The sequence below is a fragment of the Poecilia mexicana genome, unplaced genomic scaffold, assembly GCF_051168715.1.
Source record: "Poecilia mexicana isolate PSO_F unplaced genomic scaffold, ASM5116871v1 scaffold_3, whole genome shotgun sequence".
Classification (NCBI taxonomy): Eukaryota; Metazoa; Chordata; class Actinopteri; order Cyprinodontiformes; family Poeciliidae; genus Poecilia; species Poecilia mexicana.
Genome location: NW_028263372.1, coordinates 26,344,919 through 26,372,689, shown reverse-complemented (window position 1 = coordinate 26,372,689; position 27,771 = coordinate 26,344,919). Strand labels below are relative to the sequence as shown.

The 27,771-nt window shown below is 39.3% G+C and overlaps 1 protein-coding gene across 4 annotated transcripts in view; it reads left to right on the top strand.

Annotated features, from left to right (window-relative positions):
• The window catches only part of esrrga (estrogen-related receptor gamma a), a 133,472-nt gene that overhangs the window by 66,444 nt on the left and 39,257 nt on the right, over positions 1–27,771 (top strand). For 3 of the 4 annotated variants that reach the window (XM_088004378.1, XM_088004377.1, XM_088004376.1), the window contains 3 exons: positions 4,374–4,532; positions 17,122–17,546; positions 22,126–22,242. In XM_088004378.1, coding sequence (XP_087860504.1) covers positions 4,374–4,532; positions 17,122–17,546; positions 22,126–22,242 — 701 coding nt within the window. Of the gene's footprint in view, positions 1–4,373; positions 4,533–4,584; positions 5,092–17,121; positions 17,547–22,125; positions 22,243–27,771 lie in introns of those variants that run through there. The other variant, XM_088004379.1, reaches the window with a different exon arrangement.

The window sequence follows — 27,771 nt, the reverse complement described above, 5'->3', positions numbered from 1 at the left end:
CCAGCTTTAGGTTGTTGTTTTTTTCTTTCCTTTCTCTACATTTTTCTTCTTCCTTATGCTCACATGTGGACCTGGAATTACTTTTAAGTTTTTACTTCAATAATTGTAACTTCTGAATAAATCCTTCCATTGAATGAGTGTATCTGATATCATGTATGCACTTCCATTGTTTTACACTTTCAAACATATTGGTGTTTTAGATCACAAACTCCCCTTAAACAGACAATAATAAACTCAAATAATAAACTTTGTGCCTCTAGCTACAAAACAGGACTTATGTTTTTCAGCAAAAATATTTAACATTTTTTTCATCCTCAAACTGGAACTTTTTTTTTTTTTTTTTAGATTTCTAAAGTTTTTTTTTTCTCTCTCTTAGTTTTACTAAACCTAAACCAGCCGTGCAAATGTAAATCCATACGTATTACTAAAACTTTGTTCCAGTGTTGAGGGCACAACGCAGCTCTCTTTAACCTACCAAGATTAAATGTTATAATTTAAATAATTGTACTTGTTTGACTCAGGATTTGAGCTGTGAAGAAAAACTTCAAGGGACTGCAAACATGCTCTGTGTTGCTCTTTGCACATGATTCTTAAAAAACACACAAGTCCTGGATGCATGGTGAATCTCTGAAGTGTTGCATATTACCATCTCTTTAGTAGTTTTTCAGCATTCCATTAGGCTTTATTTTGCTCATGAACATATGAAAATGTGGAAATGCCTCCAACATTCTCATGCATGAATTCAAACATTTCAGTTCTCCTGTTTGAATTTACCTCTTGATGCGCCGTTTACTTACAACGCTACAGATATTATTAAAAACAGTGGGGAAAATGCTGAGGAAGTTTATGCTTAAAAAACGTGCAGCTTGACACAGAGTAAATATTTGGTAAAGCTCTTCAGATGGCGAAAATATTTAAACATAAATATATATAAGTACACAATTAAGCCAATAAAAAAGGCGAAACAGTTCTTGCCCTGAGGAGTTGCATTCCTTTGCGCAGCTGATCCGCTCTTTTCCTCACCCCTGCTGATAAGTCATTTTTCCTTTATCTCTGTCTTCCTTCACGATTCCTCCCCACCGCCGCCACACGCGCACACTCTCCTCTTCTCCCTCTCCACACGCCCCTCCCTTGTGAAGCTGTCACCTTTCTGCACCCGCTCAGTCCCTATTAAGGCCGACAGCCCATCTGCCGCCTGCCCCGCTAACAGCTCCCGTCGCTAACGCTAACGTGCACACACACACATCCGCTCAGACACGCACACACACACACACACAGTGCTTCATCCAACCCCACCTGCCCTGATGTGCCTGTGGTCACACGCAGCGCAGCATTGACACACATTCAGAGCAGAATATGCTTATCCGCCCACTCATTCTAATGCGTCCAGGACACACAGTGAAGGGATTGCGTCCAGGACTTTACCTATCCCAGGTTTTTGTCCAGTTATGTGCTATAAATGATAAAGCATTTCTGCTATCAACAGAGGAGGTTGAAAAGAAACGCATTCCAGGGGCTACAATTTTACTAAGAAGGGCATAATTTGGCTCCTTTTTTTATTTACCTGAACATGTTTTTTTTTTTTTTTGCTCTTTAATTAAGCTCAGGAAATCTACTGAATCCGTTTGTTCCCTTCTACTGCGATCAGGCAACTGACTTTGTCACATATTCTCTAGGTTTAGGCTTTCTAAACAGTCCAAATTAGTTCAAAAAGCATTTTTGAGCACATTTAGCAGCGCGTATTCTGGACGTGCCTGTAAGACCTCAGGCTGGAGGGGTAATTAGGTGGGGCAGCTCTGCGTGCACGTGTGTGTGCGGTGTGGCATTTGCTCCCTTCAGGGATATATGTGTGTTGCATTAGTAAGACTGGTAACTGTCTCATCAATCACTGCATCACCATGTCTCTCTCTCTCACACACACACACACTCACACACGCACATGCATGCACGCACCGACGCACAGAAACCTTGTTGTGGTCATTCTGTTCACAGATGGACCAGCAACACATGACTGAGTCACTGAGCATCAGAAAGACACCCTCAATCTCCCTACCTCCCAACTTTAACTCGCATACACACGCTGTGTGTGTGTGTGTGTGTGTGTGTGTGTGCGTGTGTGTTTGGGCTGTGTACGCGCACTGATAGGCGCATGAAATAGGTAAGGAAGATTCACAAAGGTTAATACTATGTTTCATTCCCTTTTTTTTTTTACTTTACATTCAAAATAATGCACACTTTAATTTTAGAGGTAATTACATCTGAATTACGGGCTGAATTTCAAATATTATGTTTAATTAATGAAAAATCAAGGATTATCTAATTATTTTTGCAATAACTAGTGAAGCACTGAATCACAAGTCCTTTAGTAATCCACAGCAGGTTTAGGTTAATTCAAAGAAATTATCGGGGTAAAAATATTTTGTAACAGTGACTTATCTCAGAACATTGTAAACATAGGATTTCTTTTGAACACAGCATGTCTATATTTGCAGTAATTTTGGTATGAAAATTGCTTTCTTTTATCTTCTTAATCCTCTTTTTTTTTTACTTTATACTGGCTTAAAGGATAAACTGGTCTCTTCACAGTTATTATGAGACAGAGAAAGGGCATTCAGACTGAATCTATCGTGTGCCTTTTGATACTCAAAATACTTCAGTTTGGTTATACCAGGATGCAGTCAAAAAAAAAAAAAACCCGCAGTATTAAGTGTTGCCTGTCTATATAGCATTGTGACACCACAACCAAAGCCAATAAGCGACTCTAGCAGCAGTGGCAGCAGAAAGATATTGATTTCTCCTATTCACCAGAGTGGAACTAAAACCTACATATTACACAGCCTGGCCTCTTCCTCGCACCCCACCAATGCTGCTCTGTGGGTGGATGGAGCAGTAGCTGTCAGACGTGTCATTGGTCTGCCTACCTGTCTGTCTACAAGTGCCAACATCCCACAACCAAACACACAATTGAACATATCTGCGTAGCAGAGGTTTAAAAGGAAATCAGATGTGCCAGCAGCACTGTTTTTGTTCTATATGTGGGTATCAGAACGAGTAAGCTGTTACAAAAACAATAGTCAAAACTGTCAAACCGAGACAAACGTTATGGGTAGATATCAATGTTTCCAGCTTTCTTTATGCACCTTGACATAGTTTTTGTTTTAGCATAGAGATGCAAAAGAAAAAGAAATTAGTTATTATTCATTACATTGATATAAAATGGATATGTCTCATCAGCGTGTAGCAAGTGAAGAGTGTACAAAAAACATCTAAAATAAAGCACATACTGAAAATAAAGACCATGTATTGCAAATTCACATCACCAAATGGATGCATTTTTAAAAATATTTTATTAATCCATCCATATTTTAACAACTAGAACCTAAAAAGCAGCATTTCTTGATATGCATGATGGAAAAACACATTTTCATTCGTTTATCAATAAAAAAAAGTAGCAGTTAAAACGTTTTCTAATTGTCCTAAAAACATTATAGACCAACTTTCTGTGCCAATACTTTTAGAATCTCTGTAAGGAATGAAGTATGTTAACAAAAGACATATTTTTCCCCTTCTCTTTATCAACATTTACCAAAGGAAACCTCCTCGTAATACTCATATTATCGGATTTTTTTCCCATAAAATTTTTGATTCTACTGCAGAAGTTCTTCATCTCTTGTTTGACTGATGGGTGGCAGTCCCTCCCTCTTGTACTTTTTAAATGTCCCTTCTCTCATTCTGAAAGCATTGTCAAAAGCTAAGAAACTAGTAAATATCCTCTGACACCAGACTCAGCTGGATAGTGCAACTGTTAACATTCAATGATGCATATACGCACCGACTGATCTGTCTGATTGAAATGTGTTAACACAACAAGACAAAAGTCTCTACTGGTTTAAAATTACAGCCTGTCCTCTCCGCAGCTCTCTGAAGGCATCTGCCTGTTGGCCCAGCATGTCAACGTGTGTGTCAGTTGTGTTGTTCTGTGTGTGTGTGTGTGTGCGTGTGAGCCTTTTCTTTTTGTGTCTTGCCGCTCTACGTCCAAACTGTGCTGAGCGGTTTCACACTGAGGCCAAACAAATAAGCAGAATTAGCATGTGGGAAGTGATTGTCTGCATGTTGTGTCTATTAAATACATTTCACCCTCATCCATTTATTGTACTGCTGTCCTTGCATGTTAAGATTTCTGAGCTGAGAATAACCACTGTGAAAAATACTTTGTACAGTATTTGAATATGTTAACAGATTTTTGTCAAGGAATGAAACGGAGAACAGATTCACCTTTCCTCCTGGCATATTTCTGTGTTTTCTGCTCTGCCTTGGCTGCTTTTTCACTGCCATCATTCTCTTTCCCCTCCCTGGTATTTCCCACTGCTCAGAATGAACTTATCGAAGGGGCCATTGGTGAACAGCAGCAGCGAAGAAAACTCCAAGTCAACATATGTTAAATGTGGCGCTGGCGCCTGGAGGATGCACCAGAGCTACGATTCACTAGAAGCCAACCACATGAGAGACGCACATGCCCTCTACAACCCCAGGTAAGACAGCATTACAAACGACACGGGTGATGTCGAATCAATGAGCCTGTCCTGGTTAAGTTTTAAGCTAAAGTCACATTCTGTAGCTTACGTAAGAGGGAAAAGAAAAAGCAGGCGCACTGATGTCGTAGTGAGAAAAGTAAAGCCTTTCAGTTACAGAAATTACCGGACATTCTGGGCACGGATATGTTTCTGTTAATAATACCTCCTTAACCATGTACCTGTGATGCAACGCCAGCAGTTTACAGAAGCTTTGAATCGTAGGAGGGGAATTTTTTATTTTTTTTCCCTCCAGTGCCGTTATCCTTTTGTTGCTGTAAGCAACTTTTATCAAGCGTATCTGAGGTGTATTTTTAGAAATCTAACTGTAAATAAAGCTGCTTGTTTCATGTTAAAACACAGGAAACAGGTGACGTATGAAATAAAAGCTGACATTCTCTTTCTTCATTCTCGAAGTTACCGTCTGCCAATTTTTTTTTTTTGTAATCAGTCTTTTAAAAATGTTATATTTCTGTGGATAAGAAAAGGGGATATATGCCCAGAGTTTGAAACTGTAATAGTAAGTATAAGTTTTCCTTTTCATTCCAGTGAATATGTTGTAATATATCATCTTAAACTACATGAAAGCATCTGAATGTTCAGTATTTTCTGTATTTCTGTTGAATGTTTTTTTTTTCTGATAGATTTAGTTTTTATACACTTCATGCATACCCTCCTCTGAAAATAAGATGTTAGCTGTAGAAGAAGATGTTTCATTTTTGTATTTAAAAAGCCTTTGCTGTATGGTCTTTTGTGATTATCTGACTGAGTTTGTAGTCATTTATAAAACTGGTATTAAATTTTGAACAGCCTATTAGAACACAATTGATTAGCTCATTGTTAGGCTTTCACAAAGCTTTCTAATGTTAAGTGTGTGTGTGCTCGTGTGTGTGTGTGTGTGTATATTACAGTGTGTACCACAGACTGGAAAGTCTTAGTTCAATAGGATTTTAGGGTTAGTCTGGGTCAAGCCAATTACAGGTCTGGCAAGCCATTCTCACGCCGACCCTTGGCCAATCAGAATGGCATTGGTGTGTTTCAGTGTATGTATGTGTGTGGTATGCAGTGGGGGCGAGAGCGGCAAGGTTTTGCCCCAGGGGTCACATGCCTTATTTACCCATTCATAGGCAAATTTGACTCCGCACTGTGGTTTGGTTGTAGGTTGTTACAAATTATAACCAAATATGCATAAAACTTTGGGATGATGGTTTTATTTAAACTGTTTGGATTAATGAGTCAAGTTTTAGTTTTAGACTCAAAGTGTTTTGGTCATAAATATAGAAAAAAAAAAAAGTTTGTTTGTTTATCTAAGTGCAGATGGAAAGACACACATGCAGCATAATGTCGCCTGAGTACTTCCACAGGATATCCGACATCCAACTGTGCTGATGCGATTTGGTCACAATCATACACTCACTTTCTTAAACACACAAAGACACATATGCATGCATGCACACAAGCTCTAAAACATACAGCTGTGGTGGTAAATTCTTCCACATTTACTTATTAAATAAACTATGGTAAAAGTCAGAAGTGCTTAATTTATTTCAAATTTGATTTATTTTTTTTCTAGTTAATTGAACTACTCGATGCAGAATAGAATTAAATTAAACAAGAAAAAAACAGAATTACTTTGTGAAAAATGTCTCAGGCCTAACTTAAACTGTTTTTCTCCTTTTATTTGCCATTTCTCTGGGTGGCAACAATATTATACCCTTTTTTTTTTATATTTAGGCCATCAAGCCATGAGAATGTGATTAATGTCAACCAGCTACTGCTTGCATTAACACACACTCACACGCACACACACACACACACACACACACACACACATACCTACACACACACACACACACACACACACACACACACTCCCTTTCTCTCACGCATACAAACACAGAGGCACACAACACATCATTGTATACTGAGTCCAATGTAATCATAATGATAAAGCAGATTGCCTTAACACACAGATGGGCCTCCCAACAGCTTGTGTGTATGTGTTTGCGAGTCTGCGTGTGTGTGTTAGTGTAGACAACACTGATTGGATTGCAGATTTATAGAAGAGGATTACTGCAGAAGCAGTGCGAGAACGAGAGAGAGAGAAAGAGGGAGATGGTTTCAGACACTCACCTCTCATTAACTTCCACCCCCCTTCACCTCAGCTCCCCTTATTCTCAATTATGGGCGAACGCTCGCATATGCACACTTATAGCTACACATATTTAGGATCGAATACAAATGCAATGCTTTGCGTTACCAATGCAGTGTAATCATTGTAATCATTAAAGCAGTTTTAAAGTATTTACAGGTTTTTTAAATTGTATTCATAGAATATGAATTGTGCTGGAAAAGTTTAGAACCTTAAAATGATTGAGAAATAAAATGGCAAATACATTCTTCTTATATTGATTTGAAGTGATCTAAGCAAACATGATGCACAAGTTGAATTGGGATGACAGGAAGATGTTGATGACCTGTGCAAATGGACATAATATCTTTAAGGTAGATCAACCTGAGCTCTGTGGAAAAGAGATGAGGGGAATAAGGATTTTTATTTTAGTTTTATTTTATTTTTTTGAGGGGGCTAAAACTGGAAAAAAATTTAAAAAAAACAACATGGTGGGAAATAGACAGCAAAGAATTCAGGCAGAGATAGACAGGGCAACAGAGATGGGCAGAGACAGTGGGCAATCCAGCAAACCTGATTATGACTGGATGTGAATTAGATTCCCTAACAGATGGTCCAGGAGCGAGGCTGTAAGGTGCATGAGCCAGGAGTGAGGGGAGGGGAAGGCAGAGGAAGGAGGCCGTGGGGGAAAGATAGGCAAAACCAGGCGAGTAAGCTGAAGAGACAAGTGTCAACTGCAGCTTGTGGCAGGGTGAAAGTGTGCAACTGTAAAATGTGGACATTGCCACTAGTCTTGAACTAGTTTCCACAATATTAACGAACATGTGTTTGTGATATTAGATTTACTACAAGTGATTTACTCTGCCGATTGCTGCTTCTGGAGGATGACGTATTAATATAAATACTGATCTGATCTCTGCAAATATATATACACTTAACGCATAGAAGAAAGTCACAGAAAACATTAAATTAGATTTTCTAGTTTTTACAGCCATTCTTTGTAGAATATTGTACAGAAAATTGAGAGGTAAAGGCCCAGAGCTGCCTGTTTAGGATGGATTTCTTCCATTTTTCCAGCTGCTGTACATTATTCTGCTACTCCTCCTCTTACCGTGATGGATAGGTGTAAATCATCACAGTCCTGTAGTGACAGCCCAATTTCCCCAAATCTGATCTGCTTAAAGAATGCAGCTTTGACGCTCCATTCACTCGCGCACCCTTTCCTTCCCTCTTGTCTCTCCCACTCTTCTCTCCAACATTTTTTTCTTGTTATATTCCACTTTTTCCTCCTCGTTCTCTATGATCAAATCCCGTTTTACTTCACACACTTTCTCCTCCTTTCTTTATCTTTTTCCCGTCGTGGCATTGCACTCTTTTCCCATTTCCTCCTCGTCTCCTTTTCTCTTCCTTACCCTTCTCCCCTCTATTTCCTCCTCCCATGTCACATTTGAAAGCCCTGCCATATTTACTAGAGTGGAAATCCTCTTTCACCATCTGCTTAATAAAATGTGCTTTTAATCCGATGGAGGGATATTTTGTTCTTAAATACTTTATTATTTTATTTCCCCACAGTTTCATTGGATGTGGCACCTTGCCCAGGTTGCCGTCTTTCTCTGCATAAGAGGAAGAAGTGGGAGAAGTAAACAATTTATCCTGGACAAAATGATGAGTTTGTGTATGTGTCCTTTTATGTGTGCTTACAACAACAGCGTCTGAATTTTTTGAGTGATAACAGTTTTCAGCCACGCAATTACGCACAACCTTCGTCGATGACCTTTCTTTTATGAAGGGGTGAGCTCAACCTTTATATCCCTGATATCACTTCACAACCAGATCCCACCAGAATCGTATAAATAAGCCGCATCAATTTGTATCTGTTGTAGTTATATAAATTTTGCATATAATTTCAACAAATATAATATGAATTTGTGATTGCATCTTTCCTTTAAAAGAATGATTTGTGGCTGGCTACATCCAGCATCTTCTATAAAGGTTTACATAACAGGAGGATGCCTGAAGTAATTTAATTGATTTTCGCTCAGCAGTCTCTCCAGTAAAATGCTGGAGGTCACTGCAAGTACAGAGTATGCAATTTAGATGGCTCAAGTGTTGAAGCACAGCTGGTTTACATTATCATATGTATTTATTTGGCAAATAAACATTTGAATATAAATCCCAGATTCCCTTCTGTTGAGCCACGTTGCTGCACTTCCGATGGAGTGGAGCTGCTCTGTTTTTTTTTTTTTTAATTTTTGTTTTATTTGAAGGACTGTTCGCACACCAGACAACCACCACAATGACACGAAACAGATAAAGGAGACAGAGAGAGAGAAAGAGAGGGAAGGAAAAAGAGACACTGTGACAAAGATAGTGCCTGGCAGCAGCACACTTATCAGCAACTGCTCTGCAAGAAAATGACCTAAATCATCAAGATTCCCATCGGAAATGCATGCATGCACGCACACACACACGCAGACTCGCAAACACACGCGCGCAGGTAGCCTCACGCTTTAGCCCGCAACGTCTTCATCGTATTATCTTTTTACTTCAATAACAACTCTAATACAGGTAGATATTCAAATATAAATAATCTATTATGCAGATGACACAAGCACTTGAGAGAAAAACAGGAATAGTGTTTTGAAATGGGTTTTCAACAGTGACTTATAGAAATCAGTTGCCACCAGACACAAAATGATATCCCAAAATGTGACGGGTACAAGTCTCCCTGGAAGTGTTTTGAGACGTTTACAGATTCTGAAAGTGTGGATTCTTAGCGTTCTGATAATGCCAAACACATAGAAATACAAAAAATGAAGATATGGGCCCTGAATCCTGGCACTTAGTTAGAAAACAGGCCTCCAAGTCTGACCTCTTCCCTGATGAACTACCTGGGGATGTTAACAAAGGCTATTCATTTACATTGCTTTGCGCACCATTGCTCACCTGCCTGGTCACCATCATAGCACACTCAGCGTCCAGCAGTGCAGACCCAGGCCGGGTCAGTGGCATTGTCCTTGCTTCAATGACAGGCCACAGCGTAGCATCTGTAAGTGTGCTATGAACAGCAGTGCCTATTAAATCCATCATGTCATTCTGCAAGTTTTGAATACACTTCAAAACTCAATGTATCATAATCATATTCTAAAAACAATAAAAGTCTTGAAACTCGCCCATGAGAAACTGAAAAGCATTCCTGCAGACATGAAGGCCTCTGATTATATAAGTTGTTCTGGTGTGTTTTCTTTCCAACTGTGTCTTTATGGTGGATTTTGTTGTCTCTGAAGTAAGGACTGTAAGATATACAAGATATACAATTATTCTCATGTCCTGCCACTTCCTCTCTGCTACTAAAGAAGCCATTCATGCGTTGAACACACATTCCTCTGGGGGAATCCCAAGATATTCCCAGACCAGCCGAGAAACATGGTCATGTCGTTAGTCTGCCTCTGGGTTTCCCCGCAGTGAGACATACCCGGGACACCTTGAATACATTTCAAGGTGTTCTAGCCACCTTTTACTGGCTGCTCTCGATGTAGAGGAGCAGCAGCTCTACTCTGAGTCCCTCTCAGATGACCGGACTTCTTGCCCTTTCTAAGGCAGAGAGTTGACCCTGTGGATAGTCTAAAATTGATTTCCACATCACCTTCGCTGAGCCTAGAAATTCTGCCTATTCTGTCCATGAACAGAATCGTGACGAAGGGCAACCTTGGTGACACTGGAAAAATAAATTCTGACTTGCTGCCAGCAATGTGAACCAAGCTCTGACATGTATTGGAACCTGACGGACCATATCAAGGGGCTTGGTACCCTGTACTCCTGCAGTACGCCCTACAAGACTCCCCAAGGGATACGGTTTAATTCCTTCTCCAAGTCCACGAAAAACATCTAAACTGGTTGGGCGAACTCCCACACACCCTCCAGGACCCTTCTTAGGGTTTGGAGTTCCTCAGGCTGAAAAGGCCAGGTAGGACATAAAGCCCTGGGATCACTGGAACAGTCAAAGCCTTCTACCACAATACAGTAGCAGTCTTTACAGGGGGTTAAAAAACACAAATGTCTTAATAGATGTTACCTAAATTTTTCCTTCATACCCCCTGTGCCCTCGCTGCAGTGTGTTTAAACTAACAGTATAAATCAGTGGAAGTCACTTTCTGAGGTCATTTCAGTTTTGTTGCATAAAGATTCACAGTCATTGTATTATGAGTTACAATTTGCACACACAACCCGACATACTATTGAAAACATAGAAATATAGTACTCAAACACATATGTTTCCTCCCAGTCTTTACAACCCTTCAGCCTATTGGGCAAAATGTGTTTTAGCCATTATCACATTGATTGTATGTAATCAGGGGTTTATTCTGCAGCCAATGAAGTGAATTACAGGTTTCCTGCCCGACTAACACTGTTGCAATTGATCTGCTGCTCCCTGGTGTGTGTGTGTGTGTGTGTGTGTGTGTGTGTGTGTGTGTGTGTGTGTGTGTGTGTGTTAGGAGGGTGTATGGTGGTCTTTGAGGAGGTGTAGATGCACCAGCAAGAAAGAGAGGCAATAATAGAGGCTGTTTGTATGTGAGAAGTAGAAATGTTGACAGCGAAGGATTGAGACCCAAAGAGAGGAGGAAGGGGAGGGAAGAAGAGAGCTCAGTAGGTGGGAGAGTGCTTTAGATTGACTGTCACAGTTGGGCTCTTTTTCTTCCCTTTGTATTCATTTTTGTTTCTGAAAACAACTATAATCACTGACTCACTGTGATTCTGTGCAGCGGAACAAAACCACATGCTCAAACTCACACCAATGATTCAGAGAATCAGAGCTCCAGTTCACCGCCCGTAAGTTGGTTAACCACAATAGTTAGTTTTTGAAAATGTTCCATGAAAGTACACATGAATTACAGTGCGGCTGCTCGCATTTATTTCAGCCGTCAGACAACAAGGAGGGAAATTCACTAAGGAACACAATCCACTGCATTTTCTGCCACAGACATAAAGATACAAACATGTCGTTCACCCATTTTTGCATCTGAAGTTGTTCTCTGTTTAGCCACAACCACAGCAGAATTCATAAGGGACAGAGAAAGATGTCTTACGTTTTTACAATTATTTTAACAGAGAGATCCAGGTTCTGAACTGATGGGGAATTCCTTCTAATATTAAGAAAACATCCGACTGGGGGGGTTCACATCTGAAGGTTTTTCTCTTAGTTATAATTCACTCTACACACGCGCACACACACCATGCAACTCCAACTGATTACGCTTTTTTTCCCCCTTATCCAGTTCCAAAATTACCACCAGCTTTCAGCAGATGAGATTTTTTCTGAACAATCTGTGTAAAGAAAATAGCTTTTGTCTTTGAGGATGTGACGTTTGAAAATGTGATGTTCTCTGAGTGTAATTCCTCTATAGGTATACATCCTTTAAATGCATATATCATTCTTCAGTAAAATGTGGGTGAACCACATCGGCACAGGAAGATTATAGGTTGTCAAAGAAGCAATTCAGAAGCAGATTTGCCTTTGTGCCTAGAATTAGACATTTAATTTTTTATTTACGCATGCTCTTTTTCCAAAGAAGCTGACTAACAGTTAAGCAACTTTCCACACATCGTACTGTCACTGACACAGGGCGACATAAAGCTGAAAAAAATAAACAGACGACGGCTAAATAGGTATTCAGTCCGTTGATGAAATCAGTGTGTTCACTTGACTATGGAGATGTAAACATGTCTTGTGTTTTTTTCCCTCCTTCTTCAGTTCTTTTAATTCAATGCATTTTTCTTCATGGTGCCTATGCTTCCCTTTATTTTCTTACACCCTGAGCATTGCTAGTATTATCTAGATAAAATTGTGTAAGGTCTTTTTCTTTTTTTTTTTCTTTTTGCTTATTGGACTGTGTGTTCTTATCAGCATTGAAAGCACAATGCTAGGTGTGATGGAAAGGTATTAACAGACCCGCTGTAGCTACACTGTCAGCACTTCTCCCCTCTCCGTATCAGCAGCCACCCTCCACGCTTTTTCTCTGTTTTACTCTCCTAATTTTTTCCCATAGGAAACTATTTAAAGGCAAATAAAATTGTGAGAATAGTTGGAGGCGTCGTTATCCTGCTGCACCTAGTGGCACTAAAGTTCATAAGGGAAGTTCCTGTTTAAATGTAATGGATTTATTTTTTCTTTTACAACAGTTGCAACAGTACCCCTCTGCTGTAGATTATTTCTGCTACATCTAGTTAAATGTAAATATTGCTAACTAGATTTTGAAAAAAAACAATAAATACATATATATATATATATATATATATATATATATATATATATATATATATATATATATATATATATATATATATATATATATATATATTCTATTTTGTGGAGATATTCTTTTCTTTTTAAACCAGCAGGGCTAAATAAAACCTGTTTGGAGTTATGTGAGCATCAGAGTGTGTTTATTGCTGCCGTCTAGTGAGACAATTTTACAAAGATTGCATAGAATGAAGAAGCAATATTTCACACAGATGCAGACTTAAGGAGCTCATAGCAAAGAGCAGATAAACACATTTCGAGGTAGTTGTCACTAATATGATGATTGCATGTTTGGACTGGCGAGTTGTCAGTCCTCTGGATCAGCCCACCGCTCTATTGACAGCTTATCATGCTAACGGTTCCCCACCTTCCCTTTGAAACTGTCTACGCACATCTCATTCTATTTTCCATTCTCTTTTTCTGTGTTATATTGTGGCAAAATTGTAAAAAACAAACAAAAACAGAAATAGAACTGTGTAGAAGGAGAAACAGGCAAGTATTGTAAGGCAACATGGTTTGTTTTTGTATATGATCCCATAGAGAGATGAGTTTGCAGAATAGTTAATATTAGAAGATATGAAAGTGAAAGTGGTGTCACTTTAAGACCAGTTTACTCCGTTTCAGTTCAAAACTGCCATGTCACTGAATATCTTCAAAGGCTACATTACTCAATATTTATTTAATTAGTTTGGATTTTCAACAAAAACAACACTTTTTCCAAAATGGTGAGATATTTAGCAATTGGAGAGTCACTCGAAAGCTCATATTCTTACTCTCTCAATAAGCGTCGGTGCTGTTCTGGGCCCCTCCCCCATTGCAAAGCGCTCGCACGGTCCTCTCACACTCACAGCAGTCCTTCCTCGCTTAAGTCAGAACCCCCACCCCTAAATGTCCAGACGGCTAATGTATATTGCATCTACAAAGCTACTGCTGAATGATCCCCTTCAGCGTGGGATATAAATGTAAAAAAAAAAATCAGATTTATTATTATTGTTTATAATTTTATTAGACGTAGTATTTATTTTTATTTTTTAAATCACAGCATTTCTACTAGTGATTTTCTTTTGGTCAATTTTCATAGGGTAGATTGCATACAAAAAAGTTTAAAAAAATAATCTTTTACTGTTCCTAATCATCTGCAGATGACGAGTTACAGAAATTAAGTGATCGTGTCATTTAGCAACTTCTGGTGACTTTTACAACAACAAAAAATGATGCAGAATGTAGAATTTATGACATTATTTTAGCTAAAAATCTTTACAGAAGTCAGAAGGTTTATTTTTTTCCTTGGTTTTTTAAAAAAAGAAAAAATATATATTTAAAAATTACATGTGTAGTTTATTATCAGTTATACACTATAATTCTGTTCAGTCAATGATTTGGCCCTTAAAACGCCGCAAGCTCTAGACTAAATGACTCTTGGGCTGAAGGATTCTTGCATGTTTCTCACCTTATTTGCTCAAATACAACGTTTTGTTTTTACATTGGAGTAAACATCCCAACACAGAAAGCCTCCTTAAATAGACTAAAAGAAAACAGATAAATGCATAAAGACATATTTGCTCTGACCCATGTGGCTTAATTGCAAGATGTAACTGAGGTTTCTAATCATACAGTAAAATAAGGTTAAAAAAACCTTTTTCTAAATGTCTATGCTGTGGGTTAGAAGTCAAAACTACAGATTAAATTTTAATATTTAGGCAAAAACATTTTTCCGTCACTTCTAGCTACAGCCCAGTGTTATTGGCAGTGTGTTTTCTTAATTATACAGAAGGGAAATAATTGAACTATTTGCTTTATTTTCTTAAAATGTAGTTTAAGTTGGAGATCTAGGAAAATAACTCACATCAACCCAGCTGTTAAAAACACTGATATTAATCACATTACATACATTATTCAACTCCTCCAAACAGAAGAGCAAAGAACTGACAGTATATTTATCATTTTTTTATTTCAACATCATTAACATACATTCTGTATCAATATATAGGGAAAAAAAACACACTGAATCAGTTAATTCAATTTTTATACATTTTTTTGAGCACAAGAAAACACGAAGAACTAAGTGAGACCCAGCCCTTGTGTTCTCTCTTCACACTCATCTGAAGAGCAGAAAGGTACAATAGGACTGCTCCTTCAGCACTGAGCCGCCGCTACATTGCGCCGTAATTATACTGATAACATACATACATAAATGCATTCAACCTCTTACTTGGCACAGCGCACTAGCTGTGATTTCTTAATCTTCTTTCCTCCACGCCTCTCCTCTGCACGCATGTCTTCTTTTTTTTATTCTTTTTTATTTCTCCCCCTGCGATGGCAATTATTTTTCATTCATAAGCAGAGTGAGAGTGGGTAAGAGAGCAAGGAGTAGGACACGATGGAGGAAAAGAGAGACTGAAATGGAAAGAGATCTTTTGGTACTTAAACTCTTTTGCTTAATGGTACTCAGAGGGATTGACAGTGGAAAAGGAAGGGGGACAAAAGAGCATAAAGATGGGAAAAGGAGAGATTAAATCATCACCACCACATCATCTGCTTAAATGAGTCCAGTCCCGTTTTCCTGCCACTGCTGTTTTCAGTCTCTCCGTTGGAGCAAAGGCAACTTCATGCCATCACTTTCTTCCCATCACATGCTCTGTGTCTCACTTCTCTTATTCTTGCACTTTATGTCCTCATGTCTTTATGAGCTCTCTCTGTCTCTGTAAGCTACTTTGCCCAGTCTTGATTTGTTTCCTCAGTTTTCCACAATGAACCCTCATTTCGGACGAAAGGGGCTTGCCTTAGTATCAGATAAATGGATTTATAGACATTGGTGTGTGCAACAAAGACACCAATAATGGGGGTTCCTCAAGTATACTTGCAGGAATGAGGTGGGATAAAATTCATGATGGAAAAAGGTGAAGGGGCCAAAGTATCAGACATCACAAATGTCATACCATTTTATGAAAAGAAAAAACCTTGTTTTTAAAGAAAATCTCAGAAGTTTTTAGAAGAAGAAGTTATTTATTTTAGCGGGGGATGTAGTACATGTCTCTGCTGTTGGGGAAAAAACAGTTTTGAGTCGATCAACCATCGTCAGTCGCAATTCCTCTTTCCTATTCTGCTCATCTACTTCTTTCTTCCCGTCTGTATTCATTCGCCATTCCAGCTCTCCATTTTCCGTCGGAGCGCTGTCTGTGTTTTATGGGTCCCTGTGGGATGGGGATCTTTTACAGGCCGACTGGACTTTAGAAGTCCCTCGTTTAGCAGCATCCTGCCTTAATTAAAAACCCCTTTTGTGCTTTCTGCCTTTAACAATGAAAGAGAGTGAAAGGAGGGAGGGCAGGGTTAGAGGGACAGAGACTAGTAATGTGAAGAGAAAGAGAAGGCGAGAGAGAGGGCAGAGAAAGAGAGATGGCGCTGAATGGGAAGTGATAGGGAGACAGGCAGATAGATAGTAAGGTAGACAAAGGGACGGATGGAAAGATATGGACAGAGAGAAGATAGCTGTTAATTACAACTGCCATTAACAAGACACCAGCCCACCTCCTTAGGGAGAGAAGGAAGGAAAACCAAGTAAAGGGAGAGAAATAAGCGACGCAGAACAAAAGATGATCAGAGGAATATAATCATAAAGTTATGCTGATCAACCTGCTCCTTTTTTCCCAAATGTACGTTTCCTCGTACTGCTTGGCCTGCGGTGTTTGACCCTGTATGTGAGTGTGCCTCAGTATGACTATGTATGTATCCGTGTCTGTGTATGTATGACCTGTCTCCGGGATGACTGAGCGTCAGAGGGGCTGCTTACTGATTACCTTCATGTTGAACAAGCTGCTATTGACTTGAGAGTGACGGATGACCTCACACCTGAGCATGTGAATGTGTGACGATGTGCTGCTATGTACAGGCCTATCTGCTTCTCAATACAGGGTTTTTCTAATGATAGGTTTCTTTTGAATTGCTTTAAGTTTTTTTTAAATGTCTATATTTGCACACATGGCCTTAAATATACTGCCTAAAATAAAAGTCAATTCAAATTTGAACTCCTTCTTCTTGCTGTTTGAAATGACATGTGCAGTAATGGCAGTCCTTTCCTTCCCTTTTCTTGTGTCTTTTGCCCATTTCTGTTTGTGTAGGCTTCTCTGCAGAATGTCCAGTAAGGAGCGCCACCTAGAGTCGAATTGTCCGTCCTCTTACATAAAGACTGAACCATCGAGTCCTGCCTCTCTGACTGACAGTCTAAACCATCACTCCCCTGGTGGCTCCAGCGACGCCTCTGGGTCTTACTCATCCACCATGAACGGCCACCCCAACGGCTTGGACTCTCCAAGCCTTTACGGTTCCAACGCAGGACCCCTGGGACCTGCTGGAGGCCCCGGATCGAAACGTTACGAGGACTGTTCATCAACTATTGGGGAAGATTCGCAAATTAAGTGCGAGTACATGTTGAACTCCATGCCGAAGAGGTTGTGCCTGGTGTGCGGGGACATTGCGTCAGGGTACCACTATGGAGTCGCGTCGTGCGAGGCCTGCAAGGCTTTCTTCAAACGCACCATTCAAGGTTGGCTTCCATTTTGTGTTAAAATTGTTTCTTTATTTGTTGTCAAATTCAACTTCGGTTTTTCCCACATGATGTAACTAACTCTGTGGCGTATTTGACGGATACGCCAAATACGCCAAAAAAGGGTAAATATTTGATTTTTGGTTCCAGTTTATTTACTTGTGAAATTAAAATGTTAAACTAAGTAGAGATATAATGAGGGGATAAAGGTAAGCATCTAGAAGTATTCAACTTCTTTTTATATAACCTACCTAGTTAAAAAAAATGCCTACAGTATCTAAATATCAATTTTGGGAATTTGTTCGTTTAACTTGTTGAACAGAAACCTTGAATTTGTTCAAAATCAAAGACACTGAATGAAAGTCCCAAGAGATCACCATGACCCCCCATGACCCCGAGACTCTCTTTACTTTCGCTCACTCCCGTCATTTCCATTTTGATCATCTGATGCACAATCACACTCAAATACAGACTCCTGGTCAAGCACAGCAATACACACACCAGCGCTTTAACGCCACTTCCCATTTTCACCCATAACCTTGACCTCTTCTTCATCAGCAGCAAAAACAATTTCCTGGGAGTGTTTGCATTCCCAGATCTAGCTGCTCATGGCAGGAGAGTGTTTGCTGTAAGCCTGTTTTCTAGGAGATAACATGGTGTCAGAGAAAGGGCAGCGGTCAGGTCTACGGGTCAGGAGTCGACGCAAGGGGGTAGAGTAAAGACAGGATGGAGCAATAATCCACATAATGAGAAGAGCACAGGAATTATGCTCTGTAATCCGCTGCTTATGTCTTCGTAGAGCTTGCATTATTGCAGAACATGTACAGGTATTCAGACTTTACTCTTCAGATTTTTGGGTTTTTTAGCAATAATCACCTCCCAGCGTGATCACCATTATATATTGTATGTGACTCGTGAAGGTCAGCTTGACCATGCCTTTATCCTAAGTGAGGCATGGATATTAAATTCGTACAATTACTTGAAACCTCAGTTGCACTGAAATGCTGCAAAGACAAACTGGAAAGTAATCTAAAACGTTATATGACCTACCTAGTCAAAAACTAGAAAGTAAACTAGAGTCAACTAGAGCAAAATGTCTGCCTCAGAAATGAGGCAATTAAATTATTTTGTATGATGTATCACAAGTGTGAAAATGTTGTGTTGAACCCTGTTCATGAACAACAAGGGCACCACCATGTTGAATATGCTTAATTTAAATAGCACCAGTCTATCGCATTTAGTGTTGCAGAAAATGTAGTCAAGAAGTAAAAACAACAAAAAAAAAACTAGGGTTGTAAATGTTCTTGCAAAAGTATTCTAGGACTTCCTAATTTTATTTCAAACTTATTGGATCCGTCTGCTCACAGGACGGGTGTCTTGTCACTTAGTTCACCATCGCAATAACCAGCTGCCAGCCAGCTATTATCGATCCATTCAGTCAGTCATATCAGGCGGGATTCATCTATCTGCTTTCCCATCCATTCAACTATCTGCTGCTCGCCGTCCTTTGCCCCCTGATAAGCAGCTTTCCCAGTAAAGCCCAAGAGAGAAAGGAAAATGTGGGCAGGAAGTTGTCTCACATTCTACATGGTGACAACTACCTGGAGACGACCCGTATGTGTTTGTTATGGGATGACACGAGAGCACAGTGAAATCCCGATTAGATTTGAACACACACACACATTCACCCACGCTCTCACTGAGATAAAGGCAAAAACACACACCCGTACTGTAAAGACACACGCTGCACACAGATGAATAGACGGTCACACACACATAACCTTGTCGTGACTCTCTCTATAGGTTTAACCCGTCATTGCTGTGGGGTCAAATGTTCAACCAATTTTACTTGTTTCGTTTTATTTAGAGGGCTTGTTAAAGATTACATATGTGGTAGGCCAGGACACCTCTGCAAAGGAAATACAGTAGCTGGAGTATCTGTGTTGACAGGAAATCTTCTTTTCGAGTGTGAACCTGAAAAGCCGTAAAGAGCGGAACATTCCTGGACTTCAGAGGTTTCATTTTCACTGCGTTTGTAATCTCTCCTTCTGATGCAGTGTGTATGTTACCAAAATAAAAGGAAAATTATAATTTACTTAGTATTTTTGCTGCAGTTTGTGGCAGGACTATTGTCAAAGAAGATTGTAATATAAGAAAATGACAGATTTTTCTTAAGATGAAACCTTCTGTTTAGATTTACTCCACCAGTTTTCTAATCTCTATTAAATATGATTAACAGTTCTTTCATGACATTTTTTTTAAAGTTGTTCAGAAAGATAAACATTCTTGGATGCACCAAAAAAAAAGTGAATTGTGACGTTATCTTTGGCTACTCAGTGTGGACAGAGTGGATCTTGTGCCTCTGTGTGGGCTGCACGTCTGAGTGTTCATCCAAATGTAAATGAGCGAAGGTTTATGTGCACGTCTGGGCACATGTTCCTGCTGCGTGTGTGTTTGTGTGTTTGTCCTGGCAGGAAAGCAGGGCCAGCCTCAGATGGGTAGTGGCAGACATATTGGTGTGTTTCAACCCATTAGCCAATAAAACCACAGGTAATCACCAAAAAAACACCTCCAGCTGGACGGGGAGGAGAGCATGGGGCAGGAGAGGAGTGGAGGGATAGGGGCAGATAAACAATAAAATGGGGAAAGGAATGTGGGCAAGGAAGGAGAAGGGGGAGGACGGACTGGGCAGATAGATGTAGGAAGGAATTAGTGCTACGCGTGGGCTGGCGTGCTTTTGCACGTGTGTGTCGCAGTGTGGAGGAAGTGGCTCTGGCAGCTGCTGTTTCTGTGGCTTTAGTCCAGTAACACCTGACAACCTGCATCTATCACTCCTTTATTGAGAAAGAGGGATAAAGGGGAAAGTAGAGGAGGACAAAGTACGGGAGATAGAGGTGTGGGGCTATGAAACGGCAAGAGAAAAGCAAACACTTGGAGACAAAAGATGGACGACGGCTGGAAAACCGAATCTGAGGAGGCATGTAGTGGAGGACCCGCTCAGACAATATATTTTTTGAAGATGTATTATTCAACAGTAAATGTTTTGTATTTTTTTTAAATGCTTGAATGAACATGCATGTTTTCATCTAGTTGGATAATGTAGTTTAATGTCCATATATGTTGGTTCTAATCACGTTGTTGTACTTTTCCTTTTTGTGTCTTACCAGTTTAAAGCGGGAATTATAAATCATCAGAATTTGTCATCATCAGGGGAAATGAATGACGTTCAGAATTGTGATTTATAAGAATGATGATCTCTGACGATGACAAACTGTTTGGGATTGTTACTTTTCAGCTGATTCCACCAGATCTTTAGTAAATATAAATGTGTTTAAAAATATAATTAAAAAACTATTATATTATGATTGATTCTTGTGTGCCACCATGATATCAAAATCTAAATTTTTTATGTCAATTTAGGATTTTTATGGATAAGGTTTTCAGACACTGCCAGGTTTAAAAATTGCTTTTGTTGTGCAGCACGCATTGCTCGACTGTTTTTTTGCTAATTTTTTTCTCAGTGCCCATTAGGCCTTGCAGATTCCATGTCATTAGCACACTTAGTGTTTCACACTTAGTGTTTCTGCACTGGAAGCGTCCCGCTTAACTGCAGAATTAATCTAGTCCTCCTGCAGCATCAGCATGAACAGGCTGGGTGTGGGCTAACTAGTCCCATTAACTGCATCTATTAGGATGTAGGATTTCCTTCAGCATTTAGAGTGTTTAGCCTTTAACTAACAGGGCCAATTAATGGGTGTCTTGTTACCCATTAGGAAGTGTTTGGGCATTTAGCCTTTTCCCGAGCTAACTAGCTTCTTAATCAGTCCAGTAATGAGAAAACATCCTCTCTGCTGCAGCAGTCAATAGTAATCACTGTTTACTCTGTTTCAGAGGGAGATGTATCGGCCTGCTGAAGTACTGTAGTTGTCAGGTGGGCATGGGAGGAGAAGATAACTTTATTCTGTTTAAAATAACATGTCCACTGCCTCAGATAAACAGAAACTGCAAAGAAAAGAACCAAGATTGTTTCAGTTTATTCCAACAGATCAAAAGCTGTAGACGTTATTACCAAATTAAGCTGTAATTTAAGGGATGATAGAGTATAAGTGCAGCTTATTAGATTAGAATATTGTGGGAATTGTATTTATTTAGCAATTAAGTTCAAAAAGTGGAACTCATCTTGATTAGTCAGACAAAACTTTCCTAATTTTGAACAGTAGAAATGTTCTTGTAAGCCATCATCAGTACTTTAAATAAATATTTCAATACATCATCATTCTGTAAGGAATAGCAATTGAGTCAGTTCTTAATCTGAATTAACCTTCAAATGATTTTCTAATGTACTTAGAAGCGAACGTTCACAGACCCCATCCCCATTAATTCATTCAATTTCACAAATTCATATTTTCATTCACACATTTGCTGAACTTCAACTTTAAGCTTTCTGGTTTTCTTCAAACGCGTGCTGAGGGTTTCTGGTGTCTCTCACCATGTCTGCCTTTCTGTCTGCCTGTTGATGTATTTTATCTGCTATTAAACTTCTCCCTCTGTCCTTCTCCAACTTGTCTGCATGCCACAGGCAACATTGAGTACAGCTGTCCCGCTACCAACGAGTGTGAGATCACCAAGAGAAGACGCAAGTCATGCCAGGCCTGCCGCTTTATGAAGTGTCTGACTGTGGGCATGCTGAGGGAGGGTAAGGGAAAAGGTCTCGTCTTACAATTTTTTGTTAACTTGTTTACTTCTGGCATTTTTAAATGTGTCTAGATAAACTGAGGCCAAATTTAAGAAAGCAATAGGCGCACACATTTGGTTTTTATTGTTGATTTTATCTCATCTGCCTAAAGTAAGAATTAAGCACCTCAATTCAAACATGTACTTACCCTAAAAATAATTGGTTCAATGTTTCATAGAAAGTTATACTTCAACCATACACTTTGTGTAGCCGTCAACACATTTTTGACACAATCATTGCTGAATATTTGAAAACTCTTCTTGGTAAAATTGGTAGAGTTACTTTAAATTCATTGGTTTTCCTTTAGGGTTTTTGGTTTCCAAAGAGTGTGTTGGCCTGCTTTTCCATTCCCAATCCAGTTTTTATGTAGACCTAGGATTGGGATAAATGTCAAAGTTAGAACATCCAGATACATCCAAGTTTCAATGTTCTAGTAGTTGAAAGTAAATACGGAGGTTGCCCTCCCCTTTTGTAATTGTTTCTGTTTATGCAACATACCAACAGCACTAGTAGTAAATCTAACCCACAGCATGATGCTGACTCTCCTATACTTGACACACATTGATTCTAGATTTAAAAGCCTCATCTTGACTCCTCCAAAGATACTTAAGCACAAATAGCCCAACCTTTGGCTTGTCTTTCCATAAAATACTTCTCTAGTAGACAGGAATGGTGTGCACAAAGGTTTTTAAACATTCTAACCACTTTTACCTAAGGGGTGACATCCTGTGACTGACATTTTGGACATAGCTAGAATTTGCAACAGGCAGTCTTCCCAAACTGCTTTCAGAATAGATAAAGCAGGATTTAAAAGCAGCATTCTGCTTCTGGAATGGCCCTGACCTCAATCCTATTGAAAATATGTGGTCTATGAATAACACTGTGTCTGTGCCAGGAACCCAACCAACTTAAATGAACTTTACCAATGCTGCCAAAAAAGGGATCGAATATTCATGCCTAAATGCTGACTGCAGATATACTAGGAGTATGGTCAACACTGAATTATTTAGCAATGAGATATATTTATGTAAAAGTAAAAGCCTAATAAAATAAAGAGATCAGTGTGTGTCGTTATTATCAAACAATCCTGCATGTAAAACACATAAAACGGTTAGAAATCTCCTCTGGATTTGCTGTTTGTTTTTCCAAATACTTTTTTACGTTGAGCAACTTTTTTGTTCACTTTCATACCTTTCTGTTCCCACACATTACCCAATGCAACACCAGGTAACACCTGTGCCTATGTTTAGAGAACATCTCAGCTCTTGAAGGACGAAGATTTAGCTGTATAAATGTGAACCTTTGAACAAAAGTGCAATAGAAGCATGTATTTCTAATTTACATGAAGAAGACGAAGAGCTAAGACAACAACCAACACTTTCAGTAGCTGCCCAGAGACAGATAAAGCCAAAAAACAAAAGATTTTATCTGCTCCAACACCACTTTGATTAAATACACTCACTCTCTCATTTTTACATTCCCTTGTTGCCTTTTGCCTCTTTCGTTCTCTCCTGTATGCCCACCTTTGACCTTTCTACTCCCACTGCACTTCCAGCAATGAAAACAGGCAGAGAGGAGTGGGGAGGGATGACGAGGAAGGTATATAGAGAAAAAGAGGGAGAGAGAGAGGGATGGTGAAGGTGGGAGAAGCCTTGGGGATGAGATGGAGGGACAGGGGGAGGGAGGGTAAGAGATTGATTTATAGGAGCAGAGGAGGGGGACCAAGGGAGGATGAGAGGCAGGGGGAGGATGGTTGAATGAGGCAGAAAGTGTGTGAGAGACGGCAAGAAAGGAGAGGAGAGAAGGGTCAAGGTTGTAATTGATGGGAGACCTGGCCCGCGCCCCCTTCCTTCCAGTGGTCAGGGAGCATGCCGGTGCCGACACCGTGCCAGCCCTCCCTCCAGCCGACCCACCCTCCGTCTCTCCCCATGTCTTATACCACTCAGAATTATTTAGCTTTTTCTGATCCTGTTTTGTGTCGTACGGTAATGGAAGAACTCTAAAATATGAATACCATGTCTTCCTATACATGCATCTACAGAGTAACTGCGGTATTGTTTTAATTGAATCAAAAATACAGTTACATTTTTCTTCTAATCACGATGAAACTGCAATAATTGCAAGCAACTAAGTTTGCTCAGTCTATCTTTTTTCTGCAGAGACACACACACACACTTTTCTCTAACAAGCTGCTGTCGTAGCATTTGTTCTCCCAGTTGATCTGACATAGCACAACCTATGTCTCATCTCTAGAGTTTTATCTTGTGTATGTGGCTGTTAACAGACACACACATGTAGTTGAATGTAATATTGGCAACTCCAACAGTCTACTAGTTAACACGTCCAGTCTGCTTCCTTTCACTTGGCGTAGAGACGACGCAGCTCTTTGCTATGGTGTTTGTAAAGTCACACTTTTTTATTTAAGAGTTTGGGGGAAAAATATTTTTTTAAATTGTGAGATATTCAGGAATGAGAAGTCACTTTTGAATCCCTTTAAGTTTAAAGGAAAAGTAAGGATTTAAAATGTACTTAATTGCAGATCATTTTAATCTTTACATATAAGGTGACACATTTTACTTAATGAAAGGCTTCCTGGATCATTTCAATGTTTATTTTTTTGTTTTTGTTTTCTGGAAGCCTTTGAGTATTTTTATTTTTATGTTTACTTACATGGGTAATTTTAAAAATAAAGTAATAATGATTTAGATAGCACACCTGGGTTTTCTTGGACAAATCCCTTTTTACCAATTGTGAACTGAATTTTACTTTAGGATAAAAGGAGAAATGCATGTAATTGAATTTAAATCAGTCTATATGAAATGTATTTGTTCATTTTAATTGTACATTTTTCTGTAAATGGAGTCTATATTGCACAGTAATTTGGGGTGACATTTGTGTCCATACTTGAATGAACTCACCTTAATTAAGTCAACACTGAGTTTAGAGATTTTCATCACAACCAGAAAGCTTTGTCTGATTTTTTTAAGTTAATCATTTAACAGTGGAAGTTAACATTTCAAAGGGGATGTTGTTGAGTCACTGCTACCTTAAAACCAGTTTGAAACAAGTTACTCTAAATGAACGCTATTTAAAGGCACTTTGGTAATGAAATCTTGTTTTAGTTGGACCAAAGCTACAACAGCTTAGCACAGATTACTCTAAAACCTCAGAAAATTGTGTCAAATTGTGCTTTTATTACAGGGGAACTACAGAAAAGAAAAAAAAAAAAAAAACAGAAATGAACTCCTAAATCTTACAAATTTAAAAAATAAAATAAAATGATGGATGACACATTCCACTGGAAAAAGAGGGAACGCAACTGAGGGACATGTGTTTGTGTGTTTCTGTCGAGAGCAGGCAAACAAATAGCTGCCTTTTGTTACAACTGCCTCCCTGCTCTACACACATATATCATGCACATTCACATGAGGCTGCATATCTATACATCAACATGACAGACCACAGCCACCCCATTTGTTGTGCAGAGTGTGAATTTAATACAAGGGGCCCCACTCTTCATATGAATAAGGCTCATTTGGAGAATTGATATATCCATTTTCTCATTGGTAATTTTAATTCTTCTTAGACCTTTGCGAAATATCAATAGATTTAATGTATAGCAGCGTTAAACATTTTTAGCCATTAGCATATTTACCATTCAGCCGTTACTTATTTTGTGACAATGACAATGTTCTTTTGGGAAAACCTTTGTTATTGGTCCATGCTCAGCTATTATCTTAAACCTCTACAGATTCATCACTTCCCAGTATGCTACCGTTTATAAAAGGAGGTCTGAGTTCTAATATAATTCTAAGTGGAAAATTTGAGACAGTTTCAAAAAGGTAACAATTGCTTCTTCTTTTTTTTCTTAGTTGATATTTTCATATGACAAATCAATGATGTTTGTAATCACTACAGTGTTAACATCTAAACGTTCCATATTTATATCAAGACATTAAATTAATTAATCTGTAGTAAGCCCCTTTTGCATCCGAATGTAAGAAGTTGATCATATTATGGCTAGTCGACGTATATCTAATTTGAATCTTTTCTGAAAACTTCCACTTTAATCGCTGCTAAATTTCACCAAGAACCCAGATTCATTTCATTTCATGCTTGGCTCCCCATGTTGACATCATGAATTTTATTTTCATTACTTTTTATAATGCATGTATATGCTTATTCATGCTTAGAAGTTGCCTGTGTCATAAACTACATGTCACATCACTCTTATTTCACATGGCTAGAAATTGTATTATATTGAACAAAAAATCCTCAGCAGACTCGTGTGTGTGTGTGTGTGTGTGTGTGTGTGTGTGTGTGTGTGTGTGTGTGTGTGTGTGTGTGTGTGTGTGTGTGTGAACATTACTTAGTGTGTTTCATTCTTCTCTTCTTGGTGTTGACAGTGTTACTGCAAAATTGCATAGATGATGATGGTAAGTGGCTAGATCAGTTAGCGTCAGTGCTAACTGTGGTTGTCAGGGGGTAGCTCACGGCAGAAAGGTGAAGATAAAGTGGTCAGGGTGGAGTGGGGGGGAGGGGGAATGGAGGCATGTTTGTGTGTAGATGCTGCAGTTTACCCCTTAGGGCAAGATCTGCCTCAAATTAGCTTTGTCGCCCTGGGAGACAGAGAGGGTGAGATGAAGAGCAAGTGAGGCAGTAAGGAACAGTATGTGAGTGTGTGTTTGTGTGTAGATGGGAACCTGAAGAACAAGAGGCCAGGGGGTCAGGAAACAAACTCAGAGCAGATATCTGTTTTTACATGTTCTCTTAAACTCACTACCTGATCTATGAATGAGCTGACGATGCATTTACACATCATCTACTGTGAGGAAGAAGAGGAGAGCAAAACGGTCATTGAACAAACTGGAAATCAGTCATTCAGGAACAAACCTTAGTCACCCACCCACAAATATGTAGCAGCAAATTTCCAGAGCAAGACAATTAAAAGACGTTCTTATTGTATTATGAGAACGACCCCTCTGGCAATGGCTGGCTGTCCATTTTTAATGGGACCGTAATGATGCGTCAGCTGAAGACCAAAAGGTCATTGGGGTGGGGCTCAAATCTACTGAGAAATGGTAAGGGGGATGATAGAGCAGCTAGACCACAGGTAAAAACTGTAGGAGCAAGATTGGAGATGTCAAGTAATCCTAACTGCAAACATTGCATACATTACAGACATTACATGTCTAACATCAGCTGTGATTTGTAGAATTATTATCATTAGAAAGCACAGATTAAACATGTAAATATGAAAGGAATTGGCAGAGTCATGCAGCAGTATTCAACAGACACATATACCGTACATATTCTGACAAATTTGCTCAGATTCAGCAGCGACTTTGAAGATGAATCCTGAATGAGCAGGCAGAATGCGCTGAGTCCAATGCCTGCATCTTTATAAAGTCATAAATGGCCAGCTGGATTGGGATGGTTGTGCTTCTAGAGGGACAAGTCCTCAGACTGCAGATATAAACCTTGGCGCCG